The 22,832-nt window shown below is 40.6% G+C and overlaps 1 protein-coding gene across 2 annotated transcripts in view; it reads right to left on the bottom strand.

Annotated features, from left to right (window-relative positions):
- LOC139383922 (metal cation symporter ZIP8-like) overlaps window positions 1-22,832 on the bottom strand; it is a 32,083-nt gene continuing 9,251 nt past the window's right edge. Inside the window, exons 3-8 of one of the 2 annotated variants that reach the window (XM_071128535.1) lie at window positions 16,676-16,845; window positions 11,861-11,983; window positions 7,503-7,676; window positions 4,154-4,361; window positions 3,707-3,891; window positions 1-696 (exon numbers count right to left, since the gene is read on the bottom strand). In XM_071128535.1, coding sequence (XP_070984636.1) covers window positions 547-696; window positions 3,707-3,891; window positions 4,154-4,361; window positions 7,503-7,676; window positions 11,861-11,983; window positions 16,676-16,845 — 1,010 coding nt within the window. In that variant the 3' untranslated portion in view covers window positions 1-546. Of the gene's footprint in view, window positions 697-3,706; window positions 3,892-4,153; window positions 4,365-7,502; window positions 7,677-11,860; window positions 11,984-16,675; window positions 16,846-22,832 lie in introns of both variants that reach the window. The other variant, XM_071128534.1, reaches the window with a different exon arrangement.

The following is a 22,832-nucleotide window of genomic DNA, read 5'->3' as shown; positions in this document are numbered from 1 at the left end:
TTGTAAAGACTGAAAAAATAATTTATTGAAAACGTTTGTTTTAAATACATTGTTTCTTTATTTCAGTTACGTGATTGTTCGCTCTATTTAAATATAATGATAGTCAGAAGAAAAAACTAAACAAAAAGGACAAGTTTTTCGTTTCCCAGTAAACAATTAGTGTAAAACAAGACGTGGGCCGATGTGAGATCGGAGCGGAATGAAAGCAGCTCTGTTCAGTCACGTTTTGTTCTTTGAAATGATATATTTCTCTCATTGTTCCTCTCATTCTCGTTTTTCTCTCCCTCCCTTGTTCTTCTCTTCCCTCTCACCCAGCTCTACCCAATGATGTGTATAAACACTAGATTGCACGATGCTATATATTGGTCAATGACAGGCTCTGAAGCCACCGTCCACCATATTGGTACTCCTCAGAAGGAGCAGTCCTCCATAGGAATGAAATTAAGTCTACGGTATTTCAATGTTTTTTTTAAAGATGGTGGCGCAGTGGCTTCAAAACAACCCCCCTGTCAATCATCTAGTGTTTCTATAGCTACAGCATCGGCTCTAACCCAGGTTGATCTCACCAACGAACATGGTGATGAGCAGGATGATAGCGAACCCGGTGAGCAGCCCGGCGTTCTGGATCAGGAAGAAGATAACATTGGTCACCGTCGACCCGTCCTGTTCATTCATGATGGCGTTCATCTCTGGGAACTGAAATCAGAACCAACCGGTTTTAAACCAACAGTTAAATATCGCATTCTGTTTCTTCCCAAGATATCAGAATAATTTCAGTCTCTCTCTCTTTCACTCCCACTCTCTCCCTCGTTCTCTCTCTATCTCTCCATTGTCGCTGTCACGATGTTCGTAATAATGATGGTCGGACCAAGGCCGTAGAGGTACGTAGAGTTCCACATATTTTAATGAAAGAAGTGAAACGTAAACAAAACAATAAAGAATAAACGTACCGTGACGACAATGCAGAGCGAACAGGCAACTAAACATAAACAATATCCCAAAACGAACAGGTGGAAAACATGCTACTTAAGTATGATCCCCAATTAGAGACAACGATAACCAGCTGCCTCTAATTGGGAATCATACAAATCACCAACATAGAAAATGAACCTAGAACCCCACATAGAAAATATAAACTAGAACAAGCCCCCAGTCACACCCTGACCTACTCTACCATAGAAAATAATAGCTTTTTATGGTCAGGACGTGACAGCGGCTATCATCAGGTCACACTGTTTTACAGTCAATAAAGCTGTGCTCCCTCCGTCCCTCCCTCAGTCTCTCCATCCCTCCCTCCCTCCCTCCTGGGGTGGGGGGTAGAAGCAGCTCTGCAGCTGTGATAACACGTACAGTATGGTATGATGAGAAACTGACTGTCCACTGGGTCATTCAGTGGTTGGGTCCTTAAAAAAAATAATGACCCGTCTGCTCTCCCTGCAAGACCAGAGAACCTTCATACTAAACTCAATATAGATATACTACTGAGCTATTGAAAAGTTAGGCCCTGATTCTCTAATACATGTATGCCCTGCTTGGCAGCTGAAGGTTGATGAACGGCAGAACACAGCACATACAAGTTAAAAACTAAAGTCAATTCAGTTAGTCAGTCAGTTGGGGATCTAAAGGATAAGCGTTGTAATCTGGGAGTTGAAGCAGATCAGGTGGCATTGAGGGTGGAGGAAGCATCATGGGAGAATCTCAATTGCATTTCCTTGATTCCTAGCATCCTCTCTCCTCACCTCAAGGTCCCCCCCCCCCCCCCCCCGCTCTGCGAGAAATGCAAGGATTCAAGGAAATGCAATTGAGATTCTCCCATGTCATTCACCATGTCTACCAGGAACATTCTACTCACCATATCTGCCAGTACTATGTAGAGGAACATTCTACTCACCATATCTACCAGGAACATTCTACTCAACATATCTACAGGTGATATGTAGAGGAACATTCTACTCACCATATCTACCAGTACTATGTAGAGGAACATTCTACTCACCATATCTACCAGGAACATTCTACTCAACATATCTACAGGTGATATGTAGAGGAACATTCTACTCACCATATCTACCAGGAACATTCTACTCACCATATCTACTGGTGATATGTAGAGGAACATTCTACTCACCATATCTACCAGGAACATTCTACTCACCATATCTACCAGGAATATTCTACTCACCATATCTACCAGGAACATTCTACTCACCATGTCTGCCAGTACTATGTAGAGGAACATTCTACTCACCATATCTACCAGGAACATTCTACTCACCATATCTACCAGGAACATTCTACTCACCATGTCTGCCAGTACTATGTAGAGGAACATTCTACTCACCATATCTACCAGGAACATTCTACTCACCATATCTACTGGTGATATGTAGAGGAACATTCTACTCACCATATCTACCAGGAACATTCTACTCACCATGTCTGCCAGTGCTATGTAGAGGAACATTCTACTCACCATATCTGCCAGTGCTATGTAGAGGAACATTCTACTCACCATGTCTACGAGGAACATTCTACTCACCAAATCTACCAGTACTATGTAGAAAACATTCTACTCACCATATCTACCAGTGCTATGTAGAGGAACATTCTACTCACCATGTCTGCCAGTGCTATGTAGAGGAACATTCTACTCACCATGTCTGCCAGGAACATTCTACTCACCATGTCTGCCAGTGCTATGTAGAGGAACATTCTACTCACCATGTCTGCCAGGAACATTTACTCACCATGTCTGCCAGTGCTATGTAGAGGAACATTCTACTCACCATGTCTGCCAGGAACATTCTACTCACCATGTCTGCCAGTGCTATGTAGAGGAACATTCTACTCACCATATCTGCCAGGAACATTCTACTCACCATATCTGCCAGTGCTATGTAGAGGAACATTCTACTCACCATATCTGCCAGGAACACTCTACTCACCATATCTGCCAGTGCTATGTAGAGGAACATTCTACTCACCATGTCTGCCAGTGCTATGTAGAGGAACATTCTACTCACCATATCTGCCAGGAACATTCTACTCAACATATCTACAGGTGATATGTAGAGGAACATTCTACTCACCATATCTACCAGGAACATTCTACTCAACATATCTACAGGTGAAATGTAGAGGAACATTCTACTCACCATGTCTACGAGGAACATTCTACTCACCAAATCTACCAGTACTATGTAGAGGAACATTCTACTCACCATATCTACCAGTGCTATGTAGAGGAACATTCTACTCACCATGTCTGCCAGTGCTATGTAGAGGAACATTCTACTCACCATGTCTGCCAGTGCTATGTAGAGGAACATTCTACTCACCATGTCTGCCAGGAACATTTACTCACCATGTCTGCCAGTGCTATGTAGAGGAACATTGTACTCACCATGTCTGCCAGGAACATTCTACTCACCATGTCTGCCAGTGCTATGTAGAGGAACATTCTACTCACCATATCTGCCAGGAACATTCTACTCACCATATCTGCCAGTGCTATGTAGAGGAACATTCTACTCACCATATCTGACAGGAACATTCTACTCACCATATCTGCCAGTGCTATGTAGAGGAACATTCTACTCACCATATCTGCCAGGAACATTCTACTCACCATATCTGCCAGTGCTATGTAGAGGAACATTCTACTCACCATGTCTGCCAGTGCTATGTAGAGGAACATTCTACTCACCATGTCTGCCAGTGCTATGTAGAGGAACATTCCCCCAGCGATGGCGAAGATGGCGTTGGGGGCGAAGTTGCTCCCCAGCAGGATGCCGAAGGCCAGGCCGATGTAGCAGGACATGGCTGACAGCAGGTTGAAGAAGACGGCCTGGGGGATACTCATCCCAGCATTCAGCAGAATCACAAAGTCCCCTGCAGGAAGGGCCGGAGAGACAGCGACAGGTTCAGGAACACAGTAGACACATCAAGGAACACAGCACGACTTTTAGTTATGTTTATTAACAAACAAAAAATAGCCAAGTTATTTAAAAAATGAATCTATCGTTTTTTCAGATGAAGGTCGGTTTAGTTCAGCCAAAGTTGCTTACTGTTGTTACTGTACAATCACTTAATGACAACTGCTTATAAAAAAACGAAGGCAATTCTAGATACATATGATTGATTGATCTCTCACCTAGCTCGTGGGGGAACTCCTCACAGACGATGGCGATGGAGGTACTGAAACCAGCGACGACAGACACGGTAAAAGAGGCTCCGATCGCCAGGCCGTCGATGAAGTTGTGCAGAGCGTCACTCAGAGTGATCATCCAGGCCACCGTCTTTATGTTAGCGATGCGCTGACCCCGCAGCCAGTGGCACATCACATTATTGGCATGGACTTCCTGCTGGGACAGGAAGTCACAGAGGAAGGAGGCAGAGTAAAGGGGAGTAAAACTGGATTGTACATGAGAGTAATATCATAATCTAGATAATATAACATATTTTTACTATATAATATGTCATATCCTAATTAATACAACATATTTACTATATAATATGTCATATCCTAATTAATACAACATATTTACTATATAATATGTCATATCCTGATTAATACAACATATTTACTATTTAATATGTCATATCCTAATTAATACAACATATTTACTATATAATATGTCATATCCTAATTAATACAACATATTTACTATGTAACACGTTTACTATGTAACAGAATTATGTTTGTTTATTTTCACTCTGAAAAGAAAAGAAACACAACAACAGTCTGATGCAGTATGTAAACAACACTCTGATGCAGTATGTAAACAACACTCTGATGCAGTATGTAAACAACACTCTGATGCAGTATGTAAACAACACTCTGATGCAGTATGTAAACAACACTCTGATGCAGTATGTAAACAACAGTCTGATGCAGTATGTAAACAACACTCTGATGCAGTATGTAAACAACACTCTGATGCAGTATGTAAACAACACTCTGATGCAGTATGTAAACAACAGTCTGATGCAGTATGTAAACAACACTCTGATGCAGTATGTAAACAACAGTCTGATGCAGTATGTAAACAACACGATGGTCGCTCGGTAGCTTCTCTGCTGCCGTGACAAACCAACTCCTTATTGGCCCAGGCCAGAACAAGCCGTCTTTGTGTACAAGCGAGACAATTCTTGCTTTTATCAAGAGTCTAGGATACGCAGGCCTGTGATCAGTCCCACTGACGCTGTCACACAGGGCTAAGGGAAATGGGACTCTGTTCATAGTCTCCTGTGTGACAGAGGCAGCATGCCAAATGGTACCCTATTCCCTGGAGCGAACGACATTTGACCAGAGTCCATACTCCAAAAAGAGAATAGGTTTACCATTTGGCATGCAGACTCTGTCCCACAGGAGACTATGAACAGAGTCCCATTTCCCTTAGCCCTGTGTGACAGAGGCAGTCGCGTCCATTTTGCTCAGTATCTGTGATGTGTAACAAGGCCATTCTCCTCCACTTGAGCCAGAGAACTAATGGTTATACATTAATAATTAACATGATTTCCCCAATCAATAACGTCACAGATAACAGCTCAATAAATAACTAAGCTTAATACTCAGCGCTGCTGTAAATGTCGTTCTAGGTCAGGATGCCCCAACTGGCATCCCACAGGCCCCAGTGTGTCCCGCGGGTGGTTTGATATCAATACACCTGGTGATCCCTGTGGCAGGCCATCTATGTGTTTGTCATATTTCTGTTATGTTATTACTGTGTTACTACGGTGTTACTACTGTGTTACTACTGTGTTACCACTGCGTTACCACGGTGTTACTACGGTGTTACTACGGTGTTACTACTGTGTTACTACTGTGTTACTACGGTGTTACTACGGTGTTACTACGGTGTTACTACTGTGTTACTACTGTGTTATTTCGGTGTTACTACGGTGTTACTACGGTGTTACTACGGTGTTACTACGGTGTTACTACTGTGTTACTACTGTGTTATTACTGTACTACTGTGTTATTACTGTACTACTGTGTTACTACTGTGTTATTACGGTGTTACTGTGTTACTACGGTGTTACTGTGTTACTACTGTGAGTATTGACCTCTCTCTCATTTAACCCCGTCTAACCCCTCTGTCTTTGGTGAGAAAGCCACAGACGGGCTACAGACAGGTTACAGACAGACTACAGACAGGCTACAGACAGGCTACAGAAAGCCACAGACAGGATACAGACAGCCACAGACAAGCTACTGACATCCACACACAAGCCACAGACGGGAAACAGACAGGGTACAGACAGCCACAGGCAGGCTACAGACAGGCTACAGACTGCCCCAGGCAGGCTACAGACAGGCTACAGACAGCCACAGGCAGGCTACAGACAGCCACAGGCAGGCTACAGACAGGCTACAGGCAGGCACAGACAGGTTACAGACAGGCTACAGACAGCCCCAGGCAGGCTACAGACAGGCTACAGACAGCCACAGGCAGGCTACAGACAGCCACAGGCAGGCTACAGACAGGCTACAGACAGGCACAGACAGGTTACAGACAGGCTACAGACAGCCACAGACAGGTTACAGACAGGCCACAGGCAGGCTACAGACAGGCTACAGACAGGCCACAGGCAGGCCACAGACAGGCTACAGACAGCCACAGACAGGTTACAGACAGGCTACAGACAGCCACAGACAGGCTACATACAGCCACAGACAGGCTACGGACAGCCACAGACAGGTTACAGACAGGCCACAGGCAGGCTACAGACAGGCTACAGACAGCCACAGACAGGCTACAGACAGCCACAGGCAGGCTACAGACAACCACAGGCAGGCTACAGACAGCCACAGACAGGCTACAGACAGCCACAGACAGGCTACAGACAGCCACAGACAGGCTACAGACAGGCTACAGACAGCCACAGACAGGTTACAGACAGGCCACAGGCTGGCTACAGACAGCCACAGGCAGGCTACAGACAGCCACAGGCAGGCTACAGACAGGCTACAGACAGCCACAGGCAGGCTACAGACAGCCACAGGCAGGCTACAGACAGCCACAGACAGGCTACAGATAGCCACAGGCAGGCTACAGACAGCCACAGACAGGCTACAGACAGCCACAGACAGGCTACAGACAGCCACAGGCAGGCTACAGACAGCCACAGGCAGGCTACAGACAGCCACAGGCAGGCTACAGACAGGCTACAGACAGCCATAGACAGGTCAAGTCAGTTGAGCACTTTGTGACTCACACCTGGGTCGTGTTCAGAGCCCAACGTACCAAACATTTTTACGGACACTAAATAAATTAGTTCTTGTTCGACAAATTCACGGAAGTACTTCCTCCCTTTCAAAATGTTTTCTCCTGTTTTCTGTCTAGTGAACAGAACACACTGCTTGGTAGACGGTGTAGGATGAAGTAGCCCCTAAACGTTGATCTGGGGTCAGTTTTGTATTCTTTGTAGTTTAGGTTTAGGATGAGGATTAGGGGAGGGGAAGCTGACCTGATGTCAGTACCTATGGGAAATGGTACCTGAGGTGGTGGTTCCGTGGATGACACTGGAGGGTCTGGGCTGGTGTTGTCTGTACTGATGCTGCTGATGGTACACATCGTCATGGTGACAGACTCTTTCTTCTCAGACACATCTCCATTCTGGAGAGAGTTCTGCCTCAGTTGACCTGGATGAGAGAAGTGACTGTGGCCATGCTGCAGAGGCAGGACAAAGAAGATGGTTAAAAAGAGAGCATTTGTGTATTCCAAATGGCGCACCCTGTTCCTATTGGCCGCGGTCAAAAGAAGTGTACTATATTTGGAATAGGGTGTAATTTGGGATGCAGGCTTAAGGTTACTGCCGGAGAGACAGGACAAAGATGTTAAAATAACTTAGGACTAGGCGTCCCGTCAGCGGGACACCGGTCGACAATTTCCAGTGAAATTGGAGGAAGCGCAATTCAAATAAATTATCGCAAAAAATGTAGGATATTAAAGATCTCTGTACATACAAGTGCCTTATGTCGTTAAAAACTTAAATTCTTTATAAATCTAACTATTGTCCGATTTACAGTAGGCTGTACAGCGAAAGCATGCCATGTGATTGTTTGAGGATGGCGCCCCACATCAACATATTTTTCAACCAACACAGGCTTCATAAAATCACAAATAGCGATTAAATAAATCACTTACTTTTTGAAAATCTTCCTCTGATTTGTAATCCAAAGGGTCCCAGCTACATCATGAATGGTCGTTTTGTTAGATAAAATCCTTCTTTATATCCCAAAAAGTCAGTTTAGTTGGCACCATTGATTTGAGTTCAACATGCAGACAAAGGAGTCCAAAAAGCTACCGCTAAAGTTTGTCAAAACAAGTCAACCTATGTTTCTAACTAATCCTCAGGTTCCCTAAAATGTAACTAAACTATAATATTTCATACGGAAAGAAGTATGTTCTATAGAAAAGTGAAATTAGCAAGTGCGAGTCTCCTTCGTCACGCGCCCACAGACTGATTTCCAACTGTGACTCCCTGTACCAAACTCAAAAATCTTCCTCGTTTTGGAAAAAACAAGCTTGGAACCTTGAACAAAGACTGTTGACATCTAGTGGAAGCCATAGGAATTGCAATCTGGGAGCTGGAATTGCATAGGACCCATAGCTTTCCATTGTAAGAGCATGGGATCTCAACAACAAAGAAAATGGGTTGGTTTTTCTTTGGATTTTCTCCCAACATATCAATTGTGTTATAGTCTCATACTTTATTTTAACATTTCTACAAACTGCAAAGTGTTTTCTATCCAATGGTACCAATTATATGCATATCCTGGGCCTGAGTAACAGGCAGTTTACTTTGGGCACGTCATTCAGACAGGAAGTGGAGATAAAAAAGGACCTAGCCCTAAGATGTTAAACATACAGAGACAGGACAAAGATGTTAAACATACAGAGACAGGACAAAGATGTTAAACATACAGAGACAGGACAAAGATGATAAACATACAGAGACAGGACAAAGATGTTAAACATACAGAGACAGGACAAAGATGTTAAACATACAGAGACAGGACAAAGATGTTAAACATACAGAGACAGGACAAAGATGTTAAACATACAGAGACAGGACAAAGATGATAAACATACAGAGACAGGACAAAGATGTTAAACATACAGAGACAGGACAAAGATGTTAAACATACAGAGACAGGACAAAGATGTTAAACATACAGAGACAGGACAAAGATGTTAAACATACAGAGACAGGACAAAGATGTTAAACATACTAGAGACAGGACAAAGATGTTAAACATACAGAGACAGGACAAAGATGTTAAACATACAGAGACAGGACAAAGATGATAAACATACAGAGACAGGACAAAGATGTTAAACATACAGAGACAGGACAAAGATGTTAAACATACAGAGACAGGACAAAGATGTTAAACATACAGAGACAGGACAAAGATGTTAAACATACTAGAGACAGGACAAAGATGTTAAACATACAGAGACAGGACAAAGATGTTAAACATACAGAGACAGGACAAAGATGTTAAACATACAGAGACAGGACAAAGATGTTAAACATACAGAGACAGGACAAAGATGATAAACATACAGAGACAGGACAAAGATGTTAAACATACAGAGACAGGACAAAGATGTTAAACATACAGAGACAGGACAAAGATGTTAAACATACAGAGACAGGACAAAGATGTTAAACATACAGAGACAGGACAAAGATGTTAAACATACAGAGACAGGACAAAGATGTTAAACATACAGAGAAAGGACAAAGATGTTAAACATACAGAGACAGGACAAAGATGTTAAACATACAGAGACAGGACAAAGATGTTAAACATACAGAGACAGGACAAAGATGTTAAACATACTAGAGACAGGACAAAGATGATAAACATACAGAGACAGGACAAAGATGTTAAACATACAGAGAAAGGACAAAGATGTTAAACATACTAGAGACAGGACAAAGATGTTAAACATACAGAGACAGGACAAAGATGTTAAACATACAGAGACAGGACAAAGATGTTAAACATACAGAGACAGGACAAAGATGTTAAACATACAGAGACAGGACAAAGATGATAAACATACAGAGACAGGACAAAGATGTTAAACATACAGAGACAGGACAACGATGTTAAACATACAGAGACAGGACAAAGATGTTAAACATACAGAGACAGGACAAAGATGTTAAACATACAGAGACAGGACAAAGATGTTAAACATACAGAGACAGGACAAAGATGTTAAACATACAGAGACAGGACAAAGATGTTAAACATACTAGAGACAGGACAAAGATGTTAAACATACAGAGACAGGACAAAGATGTTAAACATACTAGAGACAGGACAAAGATGTTAAACATACAGAGACAGGACAAAGATGTTAAACATACAGAGACAGGACAAAGATGTTAAACATACAGAGACAGGACAAAGATGATAAACATACAGAGACAGGACAAAGATGTTAAACATACAGAGACAGGACAAAGATGTTAAACATACTAGAGACAGGACAAAGATGTTAAACATACTAGAGACAGGACAAAGATGTTAAACATACTAGAGACAGGACAAATATGTTAAACATACTAGAGACAGGACAAAGATGTTAAACATACAGAGACAGGACAACGATGTTAAACATACAGAGACAGGACAAAGATGTTAAACATACTAGAGACAGGACAAAGATGATAAACATACAGAGACAGGACAAAGATGTTAAACATACTAGACACAGGACAAAGATGTTAAACATACTAGAGACAGGACAAAGATGTTAAACATACTAGAGACAGGACAAATATGTTAAACATACTAGAGACAGGACAAAGATGTTAAACATACAGAGACAGGACAACGATGTTAAACATACAGAGACAGGACAAAGATGATAAACATACAGAGACAGGACAAAGATGTTAAACATACAGAGACAGGACAAAGATGTTAAACATACAGAGACAGGACAAAGATGTTAAACATACAGAGACAGGACAAATATGATAAACATACTAGAGACAGGACAAAGATGTTAAACATACTAGAGACAGGACAAAGATGTTAAACATACTAGAGACAGGACAAAGATGATAAACATACAGAGAAAATATATGCACAGAGAGACAATAAACGAAGCCTGGTCAAATCGACACAGTACAGGCACAGAACAGCTGTGGCCATGCTGCAAAGACATCATTTTTTATATAGTTTTGTGGTTAAAATATTAGAGCATGGGCATGTGTCAAAGGGTACCCTACAGTACTCCCTGTACGAGCTTTGACCAGGGCCCTATGGTAAACATACAGAGACGGAACACACAGACGCTGGCTAGATGACCAGAGATGTACAGACAGGAAATGACGCTGGCTAGATGACCAGAGATGTATAGACAGGAAATGACGCTGGCTAGATGACCAGAGATGTACAGACAGGAAATGACGCTGGCTAGATGACCAGAGATGTACAGACAGGAAATGACGCTGGCTAGATGACCAGAGATGTACAGACAGGAAATGACGCTGGCTAGATGACCAGAGATGTACAGACAGGAAATGACGCTGGCTAGATGACCAGAGATGTACAGACAGGAAATAAACCCGGGCCAAATCGACAGTGTAGTAGGCACAGAACCTTGTCACAATCAATCAATTAATTAAATCAATCAATTAATCAATCATAATGCTCTCAAAAAACAGACAGGAAATACACACCCTAGAGAAAGCAACTTGTAACATTGCTACGTCTCTGATTAATGCGAAGTTACAGGTACAGTGTGTATATATATATATATATATATATATATATATATATATATATATATATGCTGTTTAAATGGTTTAAAGCAGACAATACCTCATGCTCTGTTCTTAGTGCCATCTTCAGTACTTTCTCTGTGAAGAACAGCAGGTAAAATCCACCAAATATTCCAACGGCTTTGAGAATGTAGTCATCCGCTCTGGGATCGAATCCCAGGGCCTGTTGGTGTTGGAAAAAACATGCATGTGGTAACAGTAGGGTACCAACAATTCCTGGGTGGAAGATTCCTGGAATTATGAGGGGGAGAAGCAGGAAATCCATGGAATGTGGGGAAAGTTACAGTAATTTTACAACCCTAGGTAGCAGTCATTATACAACCCTAGGTAGCAGTCATTATACAACCCTAGGTAGCAGTCATTATACAACCCTAGGTAGCAGTCATTATACAACCCTAGGTAGCAGTCATTTTACAACCCTAGGTAGCAGTCATTTTACAACCCTAGGTAGCAGTCATTTTACAACCCTAGGTAGCAGTCATTATACAACCCTAGGTAGCAGTCATTTTACAACCCTAGGTAGCAGTCATTTTACAACCCTAGGTAGCAGTCATTTTACAACCCTAGGTAGCAGTCATTTTACAACCCTAGGTAGCAGTCATTATACAACCCTAGGTAGCAGTCATTTTACAACCCTAGGTAGCAGTCATTTTACAACCCTAGGTAGCAGTAACACAGTAAATTAAGCATGAATAGAGTTGAAAGATTAAAACAGTAAAATAGATCCATTATTTAACACAACCATGACCATCTCTTTTCCCTCCATTTGACCACTTAGACTCAGTCTCCATATTCAATCAACGCCGGTGACACTTAATAACAACTATGATGAAAAAGCTCAAAGATCAACTATTATGAAACATTTATAATGTTTTCTTTTCTAGGGTAGCACCGACTGAAAGGACATTTTGGCTCCTACTGTACTTTTGTCCCTTAATATTAGAAGGTTTTTATCAAGGATCTCTACTTTGCTCCGTTCATCTTTCTCTCGATCCTGACTAGTCTCCCAGTCCCTGCCGCCGAAAAAACATCCCCACAGCGTGATGCTGCCACCACCATGCTTCACCGTAGGGATGGTGCCTGGCTTCCTCAAGACGTCACGCTTGGCATTCAGGCCAAAGAGTTCCATCTTGGTTTCATCAGACCAGAGAATCTTGTTTCTCATGGTCTGAGAGTCCTTTAGGTGCCTTTTGGAAAACTCCAAGCGGGCTGTAATGTGCCTTATACTGAGGAGTGGCTTCCGTCTGGCTACTCTACCATAAAGGCCTGATTGGTGAAGTGCTGCAGAGATGATTGTCCTTCTGGAAGGTTCTCCCATCTCCACAGAGGAACTCTAGAGCTCTGTCAGAGTGACCATTGGGTTCTTGGTCACCTCCCTGACCAATGCCCTTCTCCCCTGATTGCTCAGTTTGGCTGGGGGGCCAGCTCTAGGAAGAGTCTTGGTGATTCCAAACTTCTTCCATTTAAGAATGATGGAGGCCACTGTGTTAGTGGGGACCTTCAATGCTGCAGACATTTTTTGGTACCTTTCCCCAGATCTGTGCCTCGACACAATCCTGTCTCTGAGCTCTACGGACAATTCCTTCGACCTCATGGCTTGGTTTTTGCTCTGACATGCACTGTCAATTTGTGGGACCTTATATAGACAGGTGTGTGCCTTTCCAAATAATGTCCAATCAATTGAATTTACCACAGGTGGACTCCAATCAAGTTGAAGAATCTTCCAAGTCTCATAGTCTGAATACTTATGTAAATAAAGTATTTCTGTGTTTCTTTTTTTTTGTTGCAAAAATGTCTAAAACCCTGTTTTTGCTTTGTCTTTAAGGGTTATTGTGATGTCATTATGGGGTATTGTGATGTCATTAAGGGGTATTGTGATGTCATTATGGGGTATTGTGATGTCATTATGGGGTATTGTGTGTAGATTGATGAGGATTTTTTAAAAATGTAATCCATTTTAGAGTAAGGCTTTAACGTAACAAAATGTGGAAGAATGGAAGGGGTCTGAATACTTTCTGAATGCACTGTACATACGTACACTACCAGTCAAAAGTTTGGACAACTACTCATTCAAGGGTTTTTCTTTATTTTTACTATTTTCTACACCGTAGACAAGGCAGTTGGAACCAAAAAGCTCTGGGTCTTCCTTTCCTGTGGCGGTCCTCATGAGAGCCAGGTAACTCTAATGAACATATCGTCTACAGCAGAGGTAACTCTGGGTCTTCCTTTCCTGTGGCGGTCCTCATGAGAGCCAGTTTCATCATAGACCTTGATGGTTTTTGCAACTGCACTTTAAAAAAACTTTAAAAGTTCTTGAAATATTCTGGATTAACTGACCTTCATGTCTTAAAGTATTGATGGACTGTTATTTCTCTTTGCTTATTGGAGCTGTTCTTGCCATAATATGGACTTGGTCTTTTACCAAATAGGGCTTCTTCTGTTTACCACCCCTACCTTGTCACAACACAACTGATTGACTCAAACGCATTAAGAAGGAAAGAAATTCCACAATTAACACCTGTTAAGTGAAATGCATTCCAGGTGACTACCTCAGGAAGCTGGTTGAGAGAATGCCAAGAGTGCGCAAAGCGGTCATCAAGGCAAAAGGGTGGCTACTTTGAAAAATGTAAAATATATATATATATTTTTTAATGATTTGTTTTACACTTTTTTTGGTTACTACATGGTTCCATATGTGTTATTTCATAGTTTTGATTGTCTTCACTATTATTCCACAATGTAGAAAATAGTAAAAATAATAAAGAAAATCCCTGAAATGAGTAGGTGTGTCCAAACTTTTGACTGGTACTGTACATACATACATAAACACATATATACATACATACAAATTTATACACATTCCCATACATACACACATAAAAGACACACACAACACCATCCACATTGGATTTCCAGTTGCCATATATATTTCAACTGTGCTGTGATGTTTCACAAGTTCTGAACTTTTCTATTCTCAAAGTTTCTACAGATTGTAAATGAAAGATAAAAAAAAAAAAATTTTTGCTAAAATAATTATTATATTACTGATAAGATTGACTTTTCAGATCACCCAGAGTGATCACCCTGGAGTTAGCTCCAGGTAAATGTTGTAATTCTTCAGCCATTCCTGGACCTGTGACCAAAAACAGGCTACATACAATACCAAAACAAATGATCTTATTGACTCTGTCTCTTCACAGCAAAATCTGCAGAGCTGAGAAGGTTGTATCCATATATATATGGTTGTATCCCCCATATTATATATATGGTTGTATCCCCCATATTATATATATGGTTGTATCCCCCATATATATATATATATATATATATATATATATATGGTTGTATCCCCCATATATATATATATATATATATATATATATATATATATATATATATATATATATATATATATATATATGGTTGTATCCCCCATATATATATATATATATAATATAACAATCATTTAAATGGAAAAATTATGTTTTGAATCCAGTGTCTTTTTATGTGTCAGTTCATAAACCATGTGCCATGGAATCGGTACATCCAAAATCTACAACTATTTTCTCATCTATATGGCAGCGCTAAACATTGTTCGGTCCTTAAATTAAACTGGTATATTTTTTTTATTCATCACAATTTTCTTGAACCATTTTTGGTTTTTAATGCAGAGTCGACAAGACCTTTACTTTTTCCCTCTTCCACTTGCTTCTTCCATTTTTGCGGTAATGCTGCAATTAGTTGGTTGTCATTTTGGGTAGAGCAGACATTTCCATATATTTTTGTTAGCTGCCTGTGTGACAACTCCACCGATGACATTTATGATATCACGGTAATAATCAGCATTAGAGAGATCCTACCTCTGGTATTAACAGCATTAGAGAGATCCTACCTCTGGTATTAACAGCATTAGAGAGATCCTACCTCTGGTATTAACAGCATTAGAGAGATCCTACCTCTGGTATTAACTGCGTTAGAGAGATCCTACCTCTGGTATTAACTGCATTAGAGAGATCCTACCTCTGGTATTAACTGCGTTAGAGAGATCCTACCTCTGGTATTAACAGCATTAGAGAGATCCTACCTCTGGTATTAACTGCATTAGATAGATCCTACCTCTGGTATTAACTGTATTAGAGAGATCCTACCTCTGGTATTAACTGCATTAGAGAGATCCTACCTCTGGTATTAACAGCATTAGAGAGATCCTACCTCTGGTATTAACTGCATTAGAGAGATCCTACCTCTGGTATTAAACAGCATTAGAGAGATCCTACCTCTGGTATTAACAGCATTAGAGAGATCCTACCTCTGGTATTAACAGCATTAGAGAGATCCTACCTCTGGTATTAACAGCATTAGAGAGATCCTACCTCTGGTATTAACTGCGTTAGAGAGATCCTACCTCTGGTATTAACTGCATTAGAGAGATCCTACCTCTGGTATTAACTGCGTTAGAGAGATCCTACCTCTGGTATTAACAGCATTAGAGAGATCCTACCTCTGGTATTAACTGCATTAGATAGATCCTACCTCTGGTATTAACTGTATTAGAGAGATCCTACCTCTGGTATTAACTACATTAGAGAGATCCTACCTCTGGTATTAACAGCATTAGAGAGATCCTACCTCTGGTATTAACTGCATTAGAGAGATCCTACCTCTGGTATTAAACAGCATTAGAGAGATCCTACCTCTGGTATTAAACAGCATTAGAGAGATCCTACCTCTGGTATTAACAGCATTAGAGAGATCCTACCTCTGGTATTAACTGCATTAGAGAGATCCTACCTCTGGTATTAACAGCATTAGAGAGATCCTACCTCTGGTATTAACTGCATTAGAGAGATCCTACCTCTGGTATTAACTGCAGGACAGCGTTGGAGAAGAGCGTGCCGATGGCCAGGCCGATGAAGTAGGTGAGCACCTTGGGGAAGTACGGCTTCTTGGTGAAGGGGATGAGTGCCAGGCCCAGGAGAGAGGCCAGGTTAATAATGGTGACAGACAGGAAGCCATAACCCCACACTGGACAGGACAAGAGAAAAGAGAAGCATATTGAACATGCACAGAATAATACGATTATTGTGGATAGTCAGATTAAAACTTTTTCATGAATAATGATTTCCCTAATAATCCTGTTTACATGGACACATCTGAAAATCAGGCTGCCTGATGGGACTTTGGATAAATGCATAAAAAAATCACCAATCAAAATAAACGTTCTACCACAAAGACCATGTCATCTGGAACCCTGATTAAAACGGTTGACATGTCCTAATCATTTAAAACTGTTCACATGTCCTAATCATTTAAAACTGTTCACATGTCCTAATCATTTAAAACTGTTCACATGTCCTAATCATTTTATAGATTGCTCAGAAAACCAGGGTGTTTTTAATCAGGATGTGCCTACTTTGATGTTGACCGTACACCGATTAAGATGAGGTGATTACAAGGCTAATGCTATAATTGGTCTGTTAACATAGTAGGTTAAATGTTGAATTGTTAGTGTGCATGTAAATACATTCAGTGTTACTGACCCATCCTATAACCACAGTGTTACTGACCCATCCTATAACCACAGTGTTACTGACCCATCCTATAACCACAGTGTTACTGACCCATCCTATAACCACAGTGTTACTGACCCATCCTATAACGACAAGGTGTTACTGACCCATCCTATAACCACAGTGTTACTGACCCATCCTAAAACCACAGTGTTACTGACCCATCCTATAACCACAGTGTTACTGACCCATCCTAAAACCACAGTGTTACTGACCCATCCTAAAACCACAGTGTTACTGACCCATCCTATAACCACAGTGTTACTGACCCATCCTATAACCACAGTGTTACTGACCCATCCTATAACCACAGTGTTACTGACCCATCCTATAACCACAGTGTTACTGACCCATCCTATAACCACAGTGTTACTGACCCATCCTATAACCACAGTGTTACTGACCCATCCTATAACCACAGTGTTACTGACCCATCCTATAACCACAGTGTTACTGACCCATCCTATAACCACAGTGTTACTGACCCATCCTATAACCACAGTGTTACTGACCCATCCTATAACCACAGTGTTACTGACCCATCCTATAACCACAGTGTTACTGACCCATCCTATAACCACAGTGTTACTGACCCATCCTATAACCACAGTGTTACTGACCCATCCTATAACCACAGTGTTACTGACCCATCCTATAACCACAGTGTTACCGACCCATCCTATAACCACAGTGTTACTGACCCATCCTATAACCACAGTGTTACTGACCCATCCTATAACCACAGTGTTACTGACCCATCCTATAACCACAGTGTTACTGACCCATCCTATAACCACAGTGTTACTGACCCATCCTATAACCACAGTGTTACTGACCCATCCTATAACCACAGTGTTACTGACCCATCCTATAACCACAGTGTTACTGACCCATCCTATAACCACAGTGTTACTGACCCATCCTATAACCACAGTGTTACTGACCCATCCTATAACCACAGTGTTACTGACCCATCCTATAACCACAGTGTTACTGACCCATCCTATAACCAGTGTTACTGACCCATCCTATAACCACAGTGTTACTGACCCATCCTATAACCACAGTGTTACTGACCCATCCTATAACCACAGTGTTACTGACCCATCCTATAACCACAGTGTTACTGACCCATCCTATAACCACAGTGTTACTGACCCATCCTATAACCACAGTGTTACTGACCCATCCTATAACCACAGTGTTACTGACCCATCCTATAAACCCAGTGTTACTGACCCATCCTATAACCACAGTGTTACTGACCCATCCTATAACCACAGTGTTACTGACCCATCCTATAACCACAGTGTTACTGACCCAACACACCAACCATTATCCACCCATAGTGACAGAGGGGAGGGGAGCAGCATCAATACTGATCACAGCATCAATACTGATCACAGCATCTATTCTGATCACAGCATCAATACCCATCATAGCATCAATTCCCATCACAGCATCAATACTGATCACATCATCAATACTGATCACAGCATCTATTCTGATCACAGCATCAATACCCATCATAGCATCAATACCCATCACAGCATCAATACCCATCACAGCATCAATACTGATCACAGCATCAATACTCATCACAGCATCAATACCATCACAGCATCAATACTGATCACAGCATCAATACTGATTAGAGCATCAATGCCCATCACAGCATCAATACTCATCACAGCATCAATACCATCACAGCATCAATACTTATTACAGCATCAATGCCCATCACAGCATCAATACTCATCACAGCATCAATACTGATCACAGCATCAATACTGATCACAGCATCAAAACTCATCACAGTATCAATACTGATCACATCATCAATACTGATCACAGCATCAATACCTATCACAGCAAAAATACTGATCACAGCATCAATACCATCACAGTATCAATATTGATCACAGCATCAATACCCATCACAGCATCAATACTGATCACAGCATCAATACCCATCACAGCATCAATACCATCACAGCATCAATATTGATCACAGCATCAATACTGATCACAGCATCAATACACATCACAGCATCAATACTGATCACAGCATCAATACCCATCACAGCATCAATACCATCACAGCATCAATACTGATCACAGCATCAATACCCATCACAGCATCAATACCATCACAGCATCAATATTGATCACAGCATCAATACTGATCACAGCATCAATACCCATCACAGCAAAAATACTGATCACAGCATCAATACCCATCACAACATCAATACCATCACAGCATCAATACCATCACAGCATCAATATTGATCACAGCATCAATACTGATCACAGCATCAATACCCATCACAGCAAAAATACTGATCACAGCATCAATACCCATCACAACATCAATACTGATCACAGCATCAATACTGATCAGCATCAACTCATCACAGCATCAATACTGATCACAGCATCAATTCATCACAGCATCAATACTGATCACAGCATCAACTCATCACAGCATCAATACCATCACAGCATCTATACTGATCACAGCATCAATACTGATCACAGCATCAATACCCATCACAGCATCAATACCCATCACAGCATCAATACCGATCGCAGCATCAAGATGTCCAACATCTACCTAAGATCAGACAGCAGCAGATCAAAGCTCGTATATAACAGTATTAGGTTATGGGTAGGGTACTTTGGGGTAGTAAGGATATCTTATGACAGTATTAGGTTATGGGTAGGGTACTTTGGGGTAGTAAGGATATCTTATGACAGTATTAGGTTATAGGGTACTTTGGGGTAGTAAGGATATCTTATGACAGTATTAGGTTATAGGGTACTTTGGGTAGTAAGGATATCTTATGACAGTATTAGGTTATGGGTAGGGTACTTTGGGGTAGTAAGGATATCTTATGACAGTATTAGGTTATAGGGTACTTTGGGGTAGTAAGGATATCTTATGACAGTATTAGGTTATAGGTTGGGTACTTTGGGGTAGTAAGGATATCTTATGACAGTATTAGGTTATAGGTTGGGTACTTTGGGGTAGTAAGGATATCTTATGACAGTATTAGGTTATAGGGTACTTTGGGGTAGTAAGGATATCTTATGACAGTATTAGGTTATAGGGTACTTTGGGGTAGTAAGGATATCTTATGACAGTATTAGGTTATAGGGTACTTTGGGGTAGTAAGGATATCTTATGACAGTATTAGGTTATAGGGTACTTTGGGGTAGTAAGGATATCTTATGACAGTATTAGGTTATAGGGTACTTTGGGGTAATAAGGATATCTTATGACAGTATTAGGTTATAGGGTACTTTGGGGTAGTAAGGATATCTTATGACAGTATTAGGTTATAGGGTACTTTGGGGTAGTAAGGATATCTTATGACAGTATTAGGTTATAGGGTACTTTGGGGTAGTAAGGATATCTTATGACTATTAGGTTATAGGGTACTTTGGGGTAGTAAGGATATCTTATGACAGTATTAGGTTATAGGGTACTTTGGGGTAATAAGGATATCTTATGACAGTATTAGGTTATAGGGTACTTTGGGGTAATAAGGATATCTTATGACAGTATTAGGTTATAGGGTACTTTGGGGTAATAAGGATATCTTATGACAGTATTAGGTTATAGGGTACTTTGGGGTAGTAAGGATATCTTATGACAGTATTAGGTTATAGGGTACTTTGGGGTAATAAGGATATCTTATGACAGTATTAGGTTATAGGGTACTTTGGGGTAATAAGGATATCTTATGACAGTATTAGGTTATAGGGTACTTTGGGGTAATAAGGATATCTTATGACAGTATTAGGTTATAGGGTACGTTGGGGTAATAAGGATATCTTATGACAGTATTAGGTTATAGGGTACTTTGGGGTAATAAGGATATCTTATGACAGTATTAGGTTATAGGGTACGTTGGGGTAGTAAGGATATCTTATGACAGTATTAGGTTATGGGTAGGGTACTTTGGGGTAGTAAGGATATCTTATGACAGTATTAGGTTATAGGGTACTTTGGGGTAGTAAGGATATCTTATGACAGTATTAGGTTATAGGTTGGGTACTTTGGGGTAGTAAGGATATCTTATGACAGTATTAGGTTATAGGGTACTTTGGGGTAGTAAGGATATCTTATGACAGTATTAGGTTATAGGGTACTTTGGGGTAGTAAGGATATCTTATGACAGTATTAGGTTATAGGGTACTTTGGGGTAGTAAGGATATCTTATGACAGTATTAGGTTATAGGTAGGGTACTTTGGGGTAATAAGGATATCTTATGACAGTATTAGGTTATAGGGTACGTTGGGGTAGTAAGGATATCTTATGACAGTATTAGGTTATAGGGTACTTTGGGGTAGTAAGGATATCTTATGACAGTATTAGGTTATAGGGTACTTTGGGTAGTAAGGATATCTTATGACAGTATTAGGTTATAGGGTACTTTGGGTAGTAAGGATATCTTATGACAGTATTAGGTTATAGGGTACTTTGGGGTAGTAAGGATATCTTATGACAGTATTAGGTTATAGGGTACTTTGGGTAGTAAGGATATCTTATGACAGTATTAGGTTATAGGGTACTTTGGGGTAGTAAGGATATCTTATGACAGTATTAGGTTATAGGGTACTTTGGGGTAGTAAGGATATCTTATGACAGTATTAGGTTATAGGGTACTTTGGGGTAGTAAGGATATCTTATGACAGTATTAGGTTATAGGGTACTTTGGGGTAGTAAGGATATCTTATGACAGTATTAGGTTATAGGGTACTTTGGGGTAATAAGGATATCTTATGACAGTATTAGGTTATAGGGTACTTTGGGGTAATAAGGATATCTTATGACAGTATTAGGTTATAGGGTACTTTGGGTAGTAAGGATATCTTATGACAGTATTAGGTTATAGGGTACTTTGGGGTAGTAAGGATATCTTATGACAGTATTAGGTTATAGGGTACTTTGGGTAGTAAGGATATCTTATGACAGTATTAGGTTATAGGGTACTTTGGGTAGTAAGGATATCTTATGACAGTATTAGGTTATAGGGTACTTTGGGGTAGTAAGGATATCTTATGACAGTATTAGGTTATAGGGTACTTTGGGGTAATAAGGATATCTTATGACAGTATTAGGTTATAGGGTACGTTGGGGTAATAAGGATATCTTATGACAGTATTAGGTTATAGGGTACTTTGGGGTAATAAGGATATCTTATGACAGTATTAGGTTATAGGGTACTTTGGGGTAATAAGGATATCTTATGACAGTATTAGGTTATAGGGTACTTTGGGGTAATAAGGATATCTTATGACAGTATTAGGTTATAGGGTACTTTGGGGTAATAAGGATATCTTATGACAGTATTAGGTTATAGGGTACTTTGGGGTAATAAGGATATCTTATGACAGTATTAGGTTATAGGGTACTTTGGGGTAATAAGGAT

Source organism: Oncorhynchus clarkii, chromosome 25 (genome assembly GCF_045791955.1).
Source record: "Oncorhynchus clarkii lewisi isolate Uvic-CL-2024 chromosome 25, UVic_Ocla_1.0, whole genome shotgun sequence".
NCBI lineage: Eukaryota > Metazoa > Chordata > Actinopteri > Salmoniformes > Salmonidae > Oncorhynchus > Oncorhynchus clarkii.
Note: the sequence above shows the minus strand (reverse complement) of the source record. Positions and strands in the feature narration are given on the sequence as shown.